The sequence below is a fragment of the Arabidopsis thaliana genome, chromosome 3, assembly GCF_000001735.4.
Source record: "Arabidopsis thaliana chromosome 3, partial sequence".
In the NCBI taxonomy this organism is placed as follows: domain Eukaryota; kingdom Viridiplantae; phylum Streptophyta; class Magnoliopsida; order Brassicales; family Brassicaceae; genus Arabidopsis; species Arabidopsis thaliana.
The window spans coordinates 20,419,568-20,436,741 of NC_003074.8; the positions used below are offsets into that span (position 1 = coordinate 20,419,568).

Genomic DNA, 17,174 nt, shown 5'->3' on the forward strand with positions numbered 1-17,174 from the left:
ATACTATTTGTTAAGAAAGTAAAAATAGTGATGTCTTTGATCCATCCAGGGAAAGAAGAAACAGATCAAAAGGTTAGGCAACTTCCTCTTAAGTAGTACTTGGTCAAACTTCTAGTGATGGACACAATGGTAACATGAAAGCAAAATTGACGTACTGGCTTAGCTTCTTGGATTTCCAATCCTAAACTTTGACTTCACTGTTACATCTTTTTGGTTGACATTTTGAAGTTTAGGTGACTAACTTCTACCTACTGTAGTCTTCCTTACCGCCATAAGAAAAGGGTCAAAGATTTATAATACCATCTAATAAAGCTTATAAGAAAGTTGGCTACTTTGAATTCTATTTTCGACCAACTGTTTAGTTGTATATACTTTTGTTTTTAAAAAGTGATGCAATTTGAATTTTGTCAAATACGTTATGTTTACACCGACCACGAAAGATGGCATATAGCTCACACGCACATTAAAACTACTAAATTACTTCACTGGTAGCTTGTGGTATCTTTATATTAGTTTGAACTTTAAACTATTGATGTAGTTCATATTGTTAAGTTAAAAACATTACCAATTGTGAATTAAACTAAAATCTTAGTCCTTTATAAAATTGTGAACCTAACATCATGTAAAATGTTAGATGTACGATTCTTTCTTTAGACAATATATGATAGCTATGAAAGAAAAAAATAATAATTATACAACATATATCATCAATATCTCAAATTCAAAAAGACAATTTTGCTTTCACAATAAAATTTCTGTTTCGGAAAAATTTACATTATGGCGTTCACGCCCTCTTATTCTTGCTTCCAAGCAACAACGAAAAATAAAACAAGATCCTAAAGAAGAATCCCCAAGCTAACGTTACCCACAAGCAACCCCATTTATCCAGCTGCTCAATTCCATGCTGCTTAAGCAAATCAGAGCCCGTCGTCAAACACGTTGATTCCGTTAACTCCATCCCCAAGTAACCGCTCATTGTCTCCAGAAGCTTAGCCTTTGTCGTTTCAGATACTCCTTCCATTATTGTATTATCAAACACTTGGTTTCCTCTCACGAAACAACGGGAGGGATCATCGAATTCGTTGTGCAGAACAGCTTCGTAGGGATACTTTAGCAGAGAAATGTAATGAATCCATATCCAATAAAGATGGATTCGATCACGGTTGACGTAGAATCCGCTGAAGAGGAGGCAGTATGAGAGATAGCCAAAGGTGACCATGTAACTCATCATCACGTTTGGAATCACACCGGAGACAAATGTAACAAACGAGCATCCTGACCAGAAGGACGCGAAGATGATCATAAGATAGTAGATAAAACCTGCCAGACCACCGTTTAGACCAACGAACCAGAACGTGGTCGCTGCAAAGCCTATGGAAAGTGCGAAGAGATGAGGCAGAGTTACTAAAGAGTGAGATATAACGTAGGAAGATCTTCGGTAAGCGTTATGCGCGGTTTCTCTTAAGAAAATGTATCTTTCTTGGATAAAAGCGGGTAAGCCATCCGCGCAACTGTAAAACATTGTGGCCATTGCAAAGGAGAAGAAGCTTAACCTTTCTTGGACGCCTCTAGGAGAGTCATCTACTTTCCAGTAAACCGTAGCCAAGAGAAAACCGGTCATCATGACTATGAAAACTCGTGTTCCGATAAGCTCGGGCGTTCGGGTCCAGTTTATCATGTAGCGTTTAGCTAAGATTACGGTTTCGACCCACCATGGATTTACGTATGAAGGAATAGATCTATATGAAGTAGAGACAAGTTTGCCTCTTGAAATGCTTGCATTGATGGCTTCTCCCAAAGATGATGAGTTATGGTGAGGTTCTTGACTAACTCTTAGCTTCCTATGTTGCCAATTTCGATTGAATTCGACTAAACCTCTTGTTCCTTCGGGAGATCCTTCAAGATCTTTGATTAGGTCAAGTGTGAATTCCGCAATGTTCTCTTTTTCCGGTATGGGACTACCAAATTCCGAGAAGAACAAAGGGAGAGTAGCAGGAGAATCACTAAACACAATCTGGCCAGAAGATAAGACGATTACACGATCAAGAAACTCCATAATCCGACCACTAGGCTGATGGATTGACATAATTACGATGCTGCCGCTACGTGCAATCTTTTTCAAGACTTGCACCACCATGAAGGCACTAGTTGAGTCTAGTCCTGAGGTTGGTTCGTCGAGGAACAAGACTATAGGATCGTGAATAATATCGGTCCCAATTGATACACGCCTTCTTTCTCCCCCGGAGACACCACGATGGCCTTCATCTCCGATCACAGTGTTTTTAACAGTTGTGAGCCCTAATTGATCTATTAGGGTTTCTACTCTGTTTCTTTTCTTTGATTTGCTTAAGCTTCGCGGAAGCCTAAATTCGGCAGCGAACATTAGAGTTTCTTCGACTGTGAGCATAGGGAAAAGGAGATCTTCTTGCATTACATAAGCTGATATGACTCTCAACAAACGAGATTGCAAAGCTTCTCCGTTTAGAGTTACCGTGCCTTTCAAGCTACCTTCGGCTATTTGTCCTGCTAATGCATCAATAAGCGTTGATTTTCCAGCTCCGCTTGCACCAAGAATGGCTAGGATCTCTCCTTCTTTAGCCTCTCCAGTGATACCATTGAGCAGTGTCTTTATCTTAGCAGGGCTATGTCCGAAACGAAGACCAAAACGCTGTTGAAGAGTGACGTTATAGGTGAGGTCGTTGAAAGCAAGGACGAACGGAATGGGCGGTATCTCAGATTCATCAACATCGATCACGGCGTCTCTTTGCAGCATCTCGCCGGAAGATTAACACAAAGCGCTGTGTTATTATTTTATTGTTGGAGTAACCTTGAAGCTTATTTGAAGAAGAAGCTATTCAAGAAAAGGAAATTAGGATTAGACATTATTGTTTAGGAAGCTGCCTAAATAAATATGTAAGTTATCCTAAAACAGATTAGGAAGTTGTCTAAGTTTTCTCTTATAAAAGAGAGATACTAAAGTGTGGTATTCCTAATGAGTTTTGAGATTGAGAGATTGTGAGAGAGCTTTAGTTTTTGAGTAAGTTTCTAAAGCAATAAAAGAAAGAAGTCTTTTATAATCAGAAGTCTTGATCTAAGATTTAAGTTCTTAATTCAATATTTATATGATCAGCGATTCATCTAGAGATCATGAAAACGATTAGAACATTATTAATAGTATCAATTATATCTTCCATTTCTTGAGAAAAACTTATAGGATTGGAAGTTTTCAATCTATTAAAATGTTGTATCATTAAGCTCTATTTTCCATAAGCTCTTAAAGAATTCATATATGTGCTGGAAAAAAAGGCAAGAAAAGAGAAAAATAAAAGTTTTACCTGATGACGTAGTTTCTTAGAAGATCGTTGTTGGTGTGATCACGTAACCAAATTGAATGCATTTAGTTACGGCCCCATGACAGTAGAGATCATAGTCTGTTGCACTTAAAAGACAATTATTAATGGTGATTTGGGGTTTTTGATATAAGAAACTTGTGAGAGGAATTATGCCATAACTCAAGTAGTAATTAAATTACAAACGTTGAGAAGTTTATGAAGCGTCGTTATCGATTCTAGGCGAAATTAGATACTGCATATATATACTCGTGCAATCTACAAAAGGTTTCGTGACGTATATTAAAAGGAGTCTTATTAAAAATGTATATTGCATTTTTGTGTGTTGTGTTGTGTACACACACACAGTTCCTGTTTTCTTATGGCTTTGTCCTCTATCATCACATGCTTGGCTATCGTTGTATCTGATGTTGCGCTAACATGCATGAAGAACACATGCAGTTTAATCTTGTTCCCCTCTTGCCTTTTTCTCACGGCATAATTCATAGTACAACAGTGAGCGATGATTGTTAATTAACTTTCATTTGCTTATATATTCTATCGGTTTAATTGATTATAAGTATGTCAAAATGGTAGAAGATTAAATTAAAACGCCCTTTAGAATGCACAATTAAGCATGCCAGAACACAATTAAACTTTAAACAAGTACTATTTATATTATACTACTACTTAGATTTGAATAACACGTAGAGATTCTAAACTCATATTCACAGATGTAAAATATGAAATAATACAAACTGATTTAATCATGGATTCATGATTACTGTTTAAATCTTAGCTTGAATTATTACAACATTCTCAGACATTACCAAATTTATCTATGTTTCACTTTATTTTCTCGAACCAGACGATAACTAATGTGTGGAAATATTTAATTTTCACGGTTCTAGTTAAATTGCGTTTGTGTATTCAATCAAGTGGTTCAAATTTAATTGCATTCTGACATGCTTTAAATTTTTGTCATTGAATAGTCAATTAAGCGATGTCTATTCTTGACCCAAAAAGTACTATTATTGATTTATGGTTTAGTGAATGCATTAATCAGATTATAATTCGCTAGATTTTGAATGGTCTATTTTTTCATGACTACGAATTTCGGGAAGGGACCATTAATTAAACTTTTAAATATTTACTTTTAAACGTGCTATGCGCCACGTTGATTTGCATATCCACTATATTTCGTAGTCGACTGTGTGTTGATATTTCGTAATCTATTTTCTACCAAACAACTTTGAGGTTATGAATCTTTTGATCTTAATATGTATAGTATTCATTTCTTCTTATCATAATTCACCAAATATTTTGAGTTAAGGTATTGTCCACTCTTGTTCGTGTATTTCAACCCCACATCTTAAAAAGTTGTATATATATATATATATATATATATATATATATATATAGATGCATAATTTCCAACCCATTTTCTAATTAGATTTAGTAAAGTTTAAAATTTGGAGACATTAAAAATTCATATGTATACGATACGAGACACTAAATAATGCTCTTAAGAATATATGAATGTCTATCTGTCTGAAACCTAACTTCAATCATTACTACATTTTCAAACAACACCTCAGATTTTTATTTTTTTAGTACATAGTAATTTTCTACTTTTATGTATAGAAAAATAATATATATATATATATATTAAGTAACTTCAACTGAATCATATGTTGAAATCTAATCGTGTACTCGAGTAATTATTATGATACTAAGGATTTTAAGAAAAAATCCTTTTACAATATTCCCATGATGACACAAAATTAAAAATGTTACAACTTGATTAGAAAACTACAACAACGTATATTATATGCGTTTGTTGTATGTTTTTGTGCTTGTAGACTACCTTCACGTCCTCTTATTCTTACTCCCGAACAGCAAGGACAAGTAAAACAAGATCCTAAAGAAGAGACCCCAAGCTAACGTAATCCATAAGCAATCCCACTTGCTCAATTGAGTTATACCTTGCTGCATAAGTAAGTCAGGTCCTGTTCTCAAGCATGTGGACTCTGTTATCTTCGTTCCTAAAGAGCCACTCAGTGTATCTAGGAGCTTAACCTTCATCACATGGGACACTTCCGCCAAAAGCGTACCATCAAATACTTGAACTCCCTTTACAAAACAACGTGACGGGTCATCAAACTCATTGATTAGAACAGCCTCGTAGGGATACTTCAGAAGCGAAATGTAATGAAACCATATCCAGTACAACGGTATCCGATCCCGGTTGATGTAGAATCCACCCAGCAGTAGACAATAGGAAAGATAGGCAATAGTGACCATGTAACTCATCATGACATTCGGAATTAAACCGGAAATGAAAGTAACAATGGAGGATCCAGACCAAAAGGCTGCGTATATTATGAGGCAGTAGTAAAAGAAACTCTCTAACCCGCCGCTCAAACCAACGGTCCAAAATGTAGTTGCGGCAAATGCAATGGAGAGAGCAAGTAGCTGAGGCAGAGACACAAGAGCGTGAGATATAACATATGAAGATGTTCTGTATGCGTTGTGCGTTGTCTCTCTCAAGAAAATGTATCGTTCTTGGATAAAAACAGGGATGTTGTCTGCACAACAATAGAACATTGTGGACATACCGAACGCAAAGAAGCCCATTCTCTCTTGTGCACCTCTTGGAGTGTTGTCAAGCCTCCAATATACAGTAGCTAAGAGAAGACCAGTCACCATGACAGTACCAATCCGCATTCCTATGAGCTCAGGCGTGCGGATCCAGTTTTTTATGTACCGTTTAGCTAAGATAAACGTTTCCGCCAATGGCGGGTTTGCGTATGAAGATACTGTTTCCATTGATATAGGATTGGCTCCAGATGAGCCAGAGACTAGTTTCCCTCTAGAAACACTTGCAGCGATGGCTTCTTTTAGAGATACGCGACTTTGTGTTGTGGCTCTAGCAGTTTGGTTCTGTTGCCACTTTTCGTTGAATTCTACTAAATCTCTGGTTCCTTCAGAGGATCCTTCAAGCTCTCGAATGACATCAAGTGCGAACTCTGTGATGTTTTCTTTCTCTGGAATGGGACGGCCAAAGCTGGAGAAGAACGAAGGAAGACTAACCGGAGATCCATTGAACACACTCTTCCCGTGAGATAAGATGATAAGCCGATCAAGCAAACCAATGATACGTGCACTAGGTTGATGGATCGACATAATTACGACACTGCCACTCTGAGCAATTCGTTTCAAAACCTGCACCACCATAAACGCATTGGTGGAGTCTAACCCTGACGTTGGTTCGTCGAGGAAGAGGAGGATAGGATCGTGTATAATATCAATTCCGATTGACACGCGCCGTCGCTCTCCGCCAGATACTCCACGATGTCCTTCATCTCCGATTACCGTATCCGCCGCGTTTCTAAGCCCTAGTTGGTCAATTAGGGTTTCAACACGCTCCATCTTCTTCGATTTAGGCAAACTTCTCGGGAGACGAAACTCGGAAGCGAACATTAGGGTTTCTTTAACGGTGAGCATCGGAAAAAGAAGATCGTCTTGCATCACATACGCCGATATCACTTTCAACAATCGAGATTGCAAAACTTTTTCTCCGTTTAGAGTTACCGTGCCTTTCAAGCTATCCTCCGCCACTCTTCCGGCTAATGCGTCTATCAACGTGGATTTTCCGGCTCCGCTTCCACCAAGAACGGCGAGGATTTCTCCGTCACGAGCCTCGCCTGTAATATCATCGAGTAAAGTCTTCACCGAAGCGGTCTTTCGCCGGGAGAAATCAAACCGCCGGCGAAGTACAACATTGTAACTGAGATTGTTGAAGGATAAGAGAAACGGCACAGATCGTGTTTCAGCCGCGGGAGCGAGATCCAATATGTGTTGAGTCGGAGCATTTTCGCCGGGATATTTTTTCCGGCCACTGTCGTTGAAATCTTTCAGGAGTTCGCCAAGCGTCGGTGACTCGTTGCCGCCGGTGTGAGAAATATCTAAAATTTCCGCCGAAACACGTGGCATCTTCAACGATTTAGTTAACTATTTTTGGTTGATGGAAGTTTAACGGCGTGGCTGAAGATGAAGCTAACTGCTAACAGTGTAGTATCATAGTAGTATAAACCCTGAGAAAACCATAAAGCCAAAAAAATTATAAAATATATGTAACATACTTACGAAAACTGGATTTTAGTATTCTTGAGAAAAGTACGAACTAACTGCTTAAAATTCTACAAATGTACGAATAAGTTATATGAAAAAAACTCACGAAATTAAGACCAAATATATATGGGATAAATTTTATAATGATGAGGCAAGATTGATGATTTCTTAGTCTGTTAACCTTTAAAGTATAAAGACATGAATCATACAAATAAATAGAACTCTTAATTACTAAACTTATGAAAATATTGAACTTACTTGTTAAATTTTTAGTTATCTTCTTTTAGAAGCCAGGAAAAAAAAACTTGTTGTTCAATTTTTATTTTTTTGTCTGTATATAAATTAGCAGTGGGCACTTCTCTCGCTCTTCGTATTTATAGAGAAGAAGAGAGAAAAATAAAACTCATTTATTGTTATAGTTTGGATTTTGAAAATTCGAAATAAATAAAATTAAATACAGAAGAAATGAGAAACACGTCTCCCATGGTATTTATAGGAAATCAATGAGAAAATAAAACAATATTAAATGGATAAAAGTACATAATCATAGAAATAGGAAGAAGAAAGAATCAAGAGAAGAAGGAGTTAGCTGATTGTATTTCAAACAAAGAAGTTTCTATAGCAGCAAGTAAATGGCATAAAAGAAGAAAGATTGGTAATTATTGTAAGTTAGGTAAATAGTAGAGTGATGTAAAAATAGATTAAATAGACGAAACCAACTCCATTTATGTGGAGACTTATACAGTCATCAACACACTATATAGTTTGAAAGATTTGAGCTACGAGGTTTTTAAGTATCCTAACTCATATGTCTTGCTCTTAGTTTGTGCAATCATGACAATTTGACATTTGACAATCGTGATTCGTGAGTACTCTACTAACGATACCATTTTTCTTATTTTCTATTTCACCGCTATTTTTTGTGATTGTGGATAAAGTATACGTACTTTTAAGTAAAGTTTATAACGAACGTATGTACTTCTTTCGTCGTGGCTCCCTAATATCCATAAAGATCGTGAGTCAATTCTATTATTGAAATATGTGGTGTGGTAGCTAGATAATAGTGAAAAACATATACGGAAGAGATGGTTTGAACTTTGAAGAAAAAGAAAATCAAGATCATGTTGTAGCTAGCATATGAAGTTGCTACTTTAAAGATGAATATGAAGAATGAAAATATTTATATCTCGTAGTCTGTTGGCGAGAAATGCATGCCTAAAGGAAGCATCGTGTAGTTAGTTTAAAAAAAAAAAACTGTAAGTCATTGTAAACATTTCAAACTAAGTTATCAAGTTAATATAGTTGTTTTAAATGTTAAAATAAAGTAATTAATCAAGAGAGGTTAGTTACTATTGTTTTGTATAAGTTAGGTCTACCTCTAAATCTTCAGAAGGAAAAACTGAGAAAAGCAAAACAATAATTGTATGGAACATAATGGGGCCATGAAGTTATATATATGTATATAGGTAATTAGGTTTGTATCTTAACTTTTTGAAAAGAAAGATAATAAATGCAGAGCTTTAATTGGTGTGAAGCATGCATGCTGGGGCCATGAATTTAGACGCTAACGTTTTGTGGCTCGCATGACTCTACAATTAAAACCTCATCACAGACTGATAGGTGCCACCACCATAGTACGACTTGGTGCCACCATCGCTTCTTTCGGTATGGACTAATTGGTGCCACCACCCATAGTACGAATAATAAGTCTATAAATGAAAAGGAGAAAATAGATCAAAATAAAATTGTATAAAAAGTGTATTTTTCATTTATCTATATGAAGGAAAAAATTGAGCACGTAAGACTGACAGTATACTATTAGAATAAGAACAAATTTGTATGCATATTTCTGTTTTTTTTTTAATGTATTTCCGTTTTTTTTTAAATTAATATAATTTTATGTATAAAGTAAGAAATTACCAACACCAGTCGATTTTTTTTATGTTTTAGGAACCAAAGTCTTGAATCACGTGCGCTTGTATACTAGCGATAACTCTTGGTTGAACGACAATGCAATTTGGTTTTTGGCATTTAAAATCTGACCTACCACTCAACAATGTTACGTTTACAACCAAATTTTGCTTGAAGCGACGCCTCCATAAATGATAATCTCGTGTTTCTTTTTATATTTTGTTTGGGAAATATGGTTCCAAAACCGATTATGATTTAACATGTAGAAAAATATTTCAAATTTACCATGTCGAATCGTGTATTCTCCTCATAACTAGATAGTCGAATTTTGACCTTAAAACTGTAATCTAATTAGCTCCCTATCAAACATTCACTGTATTTTGTGTGAATATTACACGTTCTTAAAAAAACAAACTGCAAACTAAGTATATTGGTGCTTAGATTGTGGAATCGATTTGATAACTATAACTATGGAGAAACTAGAATTTGGAATACTGTTTTACGTTAAATTTGCAGAATTTGCGTTTTCCAATCATGAAATTATGTTTTGACAATAAAATTGCATAACCTCGTATTAATGGGCCAAAAAATACATGTCAGCCCAGTCCAACAATGAGCGAGTCGCTCCACAATGTTTTTCTTTACATATTACAAGTGAACCACGGACTGGCCTGCGGATCCATAGGCCAAATCAAAGACCGGATCAATATCTTAAAGTCAAATTCAAATCAAAACATAACATACAGGACTGAACCTGTCTGACTCATCACAACAACCTCAATGTAAGACCAAATTTTCATTGAAAATGCTCGTTGCTTCTTTGTTTTGAGCTCGAAACGTTGTTGCTTATGATCTGTTTCACTCTTCTCTATTCTCTCTTCTTCAACAGAATTAGACTCCCCAAAAATGTAACCGAAAAGTCCAAAACCAATGCTAAACGCAACCCACAAAAAAGCGTTAGATTCTCTGCTTTAATACAACCGAGTATTCCAATTTATTGGACCATAATTTCCTTATGTCAAGCACCATCCTTTAATAACGTTTTTGGCGAATAAGGTTTATCAGAGTTTTTTGGAATCTGATTCCGAGTAACTCCCATCTAAACCTCAACGGTTGAATCATCTTTGACATATATATCATCAAATCAAGTTAGAATAGCATTTCAAAGAAAAACACCGAAATTCCTAAACTTTATTATAATGTAAATGCATGTTCTTTATTCTCCACTTGAGTACCGCATAAGAAATTAGATATAGAAAACATAAGAAATAGAAAATGACAAAAACACAAGAAAAATCTATCATTCTCAGTTCTCTTTGGCTAGTTTTTCCTCAACAGAGTGATCACTAACTTCCTTTTCGTCCTTGTTCTTCATCATTAGCTGAGATAATCTTTCTGCAACACTTAACCTAGTGCCAGGTGACACACCGTTCTTCCCGATGATAGATTCCAGAACCGCCTCCGCCAACAATTTGTTCTCGATCACAGCGATCCCGGTTTCAGGGATACTATCATCTTTCGAAAACGCAACCTACAAAACAGTATAGTTCACAACAAACACATGTCAACAAAGTATTCAAACCTACACGTTACAACTACTATCGTTCCAAACTTCCAAACGCCAACTTTTACAATAGTACTTACATTTAAAAAACCTAAAACAGTACCTTCGCAAGTGGTTTAAATGCGAAAGCATGTCAAGTATCTCATTCCAATTTGATATTTGCACTAACGATTAACAAAATTCAAGCAAAGTATAAATCAAGCAAAAATTACCGTAAGAGAGCCGGTAGGGGAGAGAGCGAAGAGGATCGATGAACCGGGAGGGAATGTTTCTTCCTTGAAGATCTCCAAGAACTTCTCCACAGCTTTAGCTTCACAGTCCGTATAAAGCCCTAATTGTTTCCATATAGCCACACAATTCTCCGTCACTTTCTCCGAATATTGTTGTCCCGTTAACGGCAGTTTCATTGTCACCTTGATAAACTTCTCAAACGCACCTAAAAAGGAAGCAAAAAACCAATCATAAGATTGAAAACAAGACGATTAAACCTAGCTTGACGTGTACGTTTAGTAATTGGTGTTTATAAGAAAGTTACCGGTGACTATTTCACGGAAGAACGGGATAGATTCTGTTAGCTCCTCCGTAGTTTTTCCCTTCCACTTGACAGATAGAGAAGGAACGGCGTTACCCTCTAGGTATACTCCAATGACGGTGAAGATCACGAATTTACCTTGGATATCAAGGCCTCGGACACCTGCGTAAGTTAGCAAAACGGAACGTAGTCAGCAACACGAAGAAAAAGAAGAAGATAAAGAAGAACAGAGCAAACAAACGAACCGGCGCCGCCGAGGAATAATGGATTGGAGGAGGCCGGTGACTTGACGGACGGTACAAACGTGACGGAGTCTACATGAAGCTTCGTGACGGCGGGGAACGGTGACGGAGAGGCGCAGGCGTTGGATGAAGACATTGTTGAGTCGGTTGGAATTTCGATTGATAATAATGTTACAGAGCTTTTCTTGATTGTGTTTTTGGGGCCTTTGGGGTTAAGTAGAAGAGAGAAGGGTAGGTAGCAATAGTTACGATTACGAGTGTTGGATGTGTAAGCACGTGTACTTTCGTTTTCGTCTCTTTTTTTATATTTTGATTGGGAGATGCATTGACAATTGGTGGTTGAAGCTTTGAGCCCTTAAATATGCAGAGCACATAGTTAGGATAATTTCAAATATTTTCTATCGTTATCTTTCATATTATTGATTTTATATATTTTGGTTATTTGAGATAATTATATGATTATTTTAGAGTTTATCTAGGTTTTTGAATTATATTATAAATAAATTGAGTTTTATTATAAATAAATCAGGTTTTCTTTTGTATTCAGTATTCAGTTGATTGATCAATAAAATTAAAAAAAAAAAAAATAGCTTTTCAGAAAAAGTATTCTCTAATTCTTACTTTCGGAAAATCAAAGAAAAAATCAAAGAATTTCTTACGTTCTCTAGTTTCTAATATTCAGAAATCCTAGTTTTTTGGGTATTCTCAATATCAACATATCTCTTTCTTTTCTTATCTATTAAAGCTTCTACGACTTCAGCCCTTATTTCAACAAATCGTTTTGTGAATTAAAAACAATAATTCAACTTGGTTCACTTTGGTTTTGAACAATTGTACTTAGATTTGGTTGGGTTTTCGTTTAACTATGTTCATTTTAGATAAATAAAAACTTTTAACACTCTTTTATATTTAATAAAACGTTTAATATAAATTTATCATATCTATTATATGACTTCGTTTAGTTTGAGTTATGGTTTTGATTTGTTTGTTCCGTAATATTAAAACTAATCGGGTTATAAACACATTTCAATTCAATTTTGGATTTGTCAGTTCTGATGCCGGGAAGTGGGCTATTACATGGGCTATTGAACCCCACCATGAATGCTCTCTAGATTTTGGGTTCCGGTTGTTCCTACACTGGGCTGAAGTATAATAAAATCTAACTGAATCTGAAATGAAATCCATGTGAGTTTGTCACTGAAAAAACAAAAAACAAAAATGGCAAAAAATTTAATAGACTCGAGGGAACGAACGTTGCCCAAAAAAAAAAGCAAAAAAAACTAGAGAAAAAAAAGTTTTAAAATGCTCCACACTTTCTTAATTCTTCATATATATATATATTTACTTTGAGTAAACCATTTAAGATCATCTAATATTTAAATGAAAAATATTTAATGGAAAAGTTTATAGAAGGGCCCTTTAATCAGTGTGAAAGCATAAATGGTTTACAGTTTGAAAGCATAAATTTTCGGTTTGCAAATTTTATGGCTTCAATTTAACTGCGCATTTAAATACTTTAAATGTATTGTCGATTTATATACATAAGTAGTTCGAAATTAAACGTCTACTGTGATATGTTTGAACTTTATTCATTTAATAGTCATTATTGCAAAATCAACCTCTACCAAATTTAAAAGTAAATTAATTATTTACTTTGTAGTTTAGTGAATACATTAATATCACATTATATAAGTCACAAGATTTTGAATTGTCCCAAATTATATAAAACTTTGAATCATTTAACTTTAAATTTTCTAACATCTGTGCCATGTTTATTGCAGTAGCCAATCTTTTTACACCTCAGATAACCAGATTTTTTTGATCATTTACTCTCTACCAAAATGTTCTAATGTTCCATACATATAGACAATAATTTTAAAACTATTTTTCATATCCTAATTCTCCATGTATCTTGATTTGTCCATTTTTGATCTTCTAATTTTCTCATCAAAATGACTTGCGCATCAAAATTCAATTATAAGGACACTAATTTCAAATGTGTATTCAATTGGTTCGAATTTAATTGTGTTCTGACATGCATGTTTTAAATTTTGAGTCATTGAATAGTGAGTAATGTCTATCACACCAGAAAATATTATATCTCAAATTTAGGTGAATACATTAATTCACTAGATTTTCACTTGTCCATTTTTTTTCTTTGAGTAAAATATACTATATATGAAGTATGAAGTATGAAGTAAGGGAGTCCGGACCATAAAACTTATATCTCCAACGTGGGATGCGCAATATTCATTTCATATCTACTAAACTTCGTGGTTGAACTTTTGTTGATATTTTATTTTGCTGACCATTGTGGAAAAGAACTATCACCAATACTTGAATATTGATATAACTATATGGTTGAAAAATTCGCAAAACATTCAACAGCAGCCCCTAGATTTTAATTTTTTGAACTGCACCCAAAGGGACAAGACAGCAAACAAAGGAGAGCAACACTACGAAACAGAACTATCACCAATAGGCAATAAGTAAGGAAAACGAAACAGAAAAACAGAGGCCAAGTCAAGACAAAGGAACGAGCAGATAGCGAAACCTTGAAGGAGGGTAATGGTCTTGCTTTACTTAAGCAATTGTTCTGCCTCGAAATTTAAATGTGTATTCAAGTAATCAGATGCTAATTTGGATATTTAAGAAGAAATACTTGTTTATTTTACAGTATATTCTTTTAAAGAAACAAAGATGAAATGAGTATAAATTTTACAACTTCTTCACAAATGTATAGTAACATCGAGAAGCTAATTCTTCAAGCTTCACTTAAATATGTAGCTAATGCGCACAAATGTATTTGTGGGCGCTAGTAAGTAGTAACCTCACGTCCTCTTATTCCTGCTCCCAAACAGCAAGGCGAAGTAAAATAAGATCCTAAAGAAGAGACCTGAAGCAAACGTAATCCACAAGCAATCCCACTTGCTCAATTGCGTAATACCCTGTTGTGCAAGTAAGTCAGACCCCGTCCTCAAGCATGTGGACTCCGTTATCTTCGTTCTCAGAGATTTACTGAGAGTTTCAAGGAGCTTAACCTTCCCGGAGTCAGACACTCCCCCGAGAAGAGTACTGTCGAAAACCTGGACACCCCTAACAAAACAACGAGACGGGTCATCAAACTCGTTGATTAAGACAGCCTCATACGGATACTTGAGAATTGAAATGTAATGAAACCACGTCCAATAAAACGGTATTCGATCTCGGTTGACGTAGAATCCACTCAACAGTAAACAGTAGGCGAGATAGGTAATGGAGACCATGTAACATAACATGATATTCGGAACAACACCGGATATAAAGGTAACGACGGAAGATCCAGACCAAAAGGAGGCATAGATTAGGAGGCAATAGAAGACAAAACCCTCTAATCCCCCGCTCAATCCAACGGTCCAGAATGTGATCGCGGAAAATACCAAGGAAGGTGCAAGTAGCTGAGGCAGGGACACAAGAGAGTGTGATATGACGTATGAAGATGTTCTGTACGCGTTGTGTGTTGTCTCTCTTAAGAAAATGTATCGTTCTTGGATAAAAACGGGGACATTGTCTAAACAACAATAGAACATTGTTGGGACGACAAATGCGAACAAAGTCAATCTCTCTTGTGCTCCTCTTGGAGTGTGGTCTAGCTTCCAATACACAGTTGCTAAAAGACAACCAGTCACCATTACCGTAGCAATCCTTGTTCCTACTAGCTCAGGCATCCGGATCCAGTTTTTCATGTACCGTTTGGCTAAGATGAATGTTTCGAACAACGACGGGTTTGCGTATGAAGATACTGTTTCCATGGAAGTGGGATTGGATCTAGATGAGCCTGAGACTAGTTTGCCTCTAGAAACACTCGCATTAATGGCTTCTTTTAAAGATAATGAACGGTCTTGGTCGAGCTTATTGGTTTGTGGAGCAGATTGGATCAGGCTGATCTTGTTTTGTTGCCACTTTTCGTTGAAGTCTACTAAAGCTTTCGTACCTTCATTGGATCCTTCAAGCTCTCGAACTAAATCAAGTGCGAACTCTGATATGTTCTCTTTCTCCGGGATCGGACGACCGAAGTCGGAGAAGAATCCGGGAAGACTCGCCGGAGATCCATTGAACACACTTTTGCCACGAGATAGAATGATAAGCCGATCAAGCAACTCCACGATTCGAGCACTAGGTTGATGGATCGACATAATTACGATACTGCCACTTTGAGCAATTCGTTTCAAAACTTGCACCACCATAAACGCGTTTGTAGAATCCAGCCCCGACGTTGGTTCGTCGAGGAACAAGACGATAGGATCGTGTATAATATCGATTCCGATTGAAACGCGCCGTCTCTCTCCTCCAGAAACTCCACGGTGTCCTTCGTCTCCGATTACCGTGTTCGCCGCGTTTCTTAACCCTAATTGATCAATTAGGGCTTCAACACGCTCCATCTTCTTCGACTTAGACAAACTTCTCGGGAGACGAAACTCGGAAGCGAACATTAGGGTTTCTTTAACGGTGAGCATCGGAAAAAGAAGATCGTCTTGCATAACATACGCCGATATAACTTTCAACAATCGAGATTGCAAAACTTTCTCTCCGTTTAGAGTTACAGAGCCTCTCAAGCTTCCCTCAGCAACTCTCCCCGCTAGTGCATCGATCAACGTTGATTTTCCTGCTCCACTTGCACCGAGAACGGCGAGGATATCGCCGTCAGAAGCCTCTCCGGAAACATCATCGAGTAGAGTCTTTACTCCGTTTTGCCGTGAGAAGCCAAACCGCCGGCGAAGTGTGACATCGTATTGAAGATTGTTAAAGTTTAAGACGTACGGGACAGGTTTTACGTACAAGGCTTCGACATCTATTATGTGATGTGCAGGATCGTCGCTTTTTACGCCGTCGCCGGAATCTCCTTTTCGGAAACTGTCGCAGTCTTTCAGCAACTCGTCGAGGGTTGGTGATCCGATGGGAGTGATATACTGAGTTTCCGCCGAAACACGTGTCATGGCAATCTTTCTACCGCTGAGTGATAGATTCATCGGACGGCGTCGTTTAGAGTTTTGGCTTAAGAAATCATCAAACTGATTGTGAAGTATATATGGTGGAATCTGAAAGTTCTTAGTAGTGATATTTTTTATGATGGGACGTATAGTTTCATACGTTGGTTATTTATAAGAAAAATGTAACATGTGTTGTAACTTCTGTAACTAAAAAAAAATATTAGATAGAAATTTAACGTTCGTGTGGGTCGTGGCTAGTAATAAGAGTGAACAATAATTCAGAAGTTTCGTTTTCGACATTAAATGTATGTAAAAAGCAAAATACTGTGAATTACGTGGTCATTAAATTCTTGATAAGTCTTAAAAGAAAATTCAAAATTGTATACAGTACTTTGATTTTGGCTTCTGCTCTGCACCACGAGTCGCATTTAAATTTGACATATGTGTCTCATCAACCAAATTTGAAGAATGTGTTCTTGTACATACAGCAGA

At 36.4% G+C, this 17,174-nt stretch overlaps 4 protein-coding genes across 5 annotated transcripts; all 4 read right to left on the reverse strand.

The window, feature by feature from the left end:
• Positions 1–711: 711 nt before the first annotated feature.
• ABCG17 (ABC-2 type transporter family protein) lies at positions 712–3,547 on the reverse strand (the record flags this gene model as incomplete). 2 transcript variants are annotated; one of them, NM_001339720.1, is made up of 2 exons in its annotated part: positions 712–2,851; positions 3,336–3,547. In NM_001339720.1, the coding sequence occupies one exon, from the start codon at positions 2,771–2,773 to the stop codon at positions 785–787; it is 1,989 nt and encodes a 662-aa protein (NP_001319754.1). In that variant the 3' UTR covers positions 712–784. The 2 variants fall into 2 exon arrangements, with proteins under 2 accessions (NP_001319754.1, NP_191070.1); NM_115368.2 differs by lacking the exon at positions 3,336–3,547 and having other exon boundaries at positions 723–2,773.
• A 1,435-nt stretch (positions 3,548–4,982) lies between these two features.
• Positions 4,983–7,817, reverse strand: ABCG18 (ABC-2 type transporter family protein). The gene is made up of 2 exons (NM_115369.4): positions 7,722–7,817; positions 4,983–7,426 (listed from the first exon to the last, which is right to left on the reverse strand). The coding sequence occupies exon 2, from the start codon at positions 7,323–7,325 to the stop codon at positions 5,199–5,201; it is 2,127 nt and encodes a 708-aa protein (NP_191071.1). The 5' UTR covers positions 7,326–7,426; positions 7,722–7,817; the 3' UTR covers positions 4,983–5,198.
• A 2,674-nt stretch (positions 7,818–10,491) lies between these two features.
• On the reverse strand, positions 10,492–12,030 carry TT5 (Chalcone-flavanone isomerase family protein). The gene is made up of 4 exons (NM_115370.4): positions 11,716–12,030; positions 11,474–11,632; positions 11,151–11,374; positions 10,492–10,905 (listed from the first exon to the last, which is right to left on the reverse strand). The coding sequence occupies exons 1-4, from the start codon at positions 11,846–11,848 to the stop codon at positions 10,681–10,683; spliced, it is 741 nt and encodes a 246-aa protein (NP_191072.1). The 5' UTR covers positions 11,849–12,030; the 3' UTR covers positions 10,492–10,680.
• A 2,241-nt stretch (positions 12,031–14,271) lies between these two features.
• On the reverse strand, positions 14,272–16,886 carry ABCG19 (white-brown complex homolog 19). Its single transcript, NM_115371.3, has one exon. The coding sequence runs from the start codon at positions 16,719–16,721 to the stop codon at positions 14,544–14,546; it is 2,178 nt and encodes a 725-aa protein (NP_191073.1). The 5' UTR covers positions 16,722–16,886; the 3' UTR covers positions 14,272–14,543.
• Between the last annotated feature and the right edge of the window lie 288 nt (positions 16,887–17,174).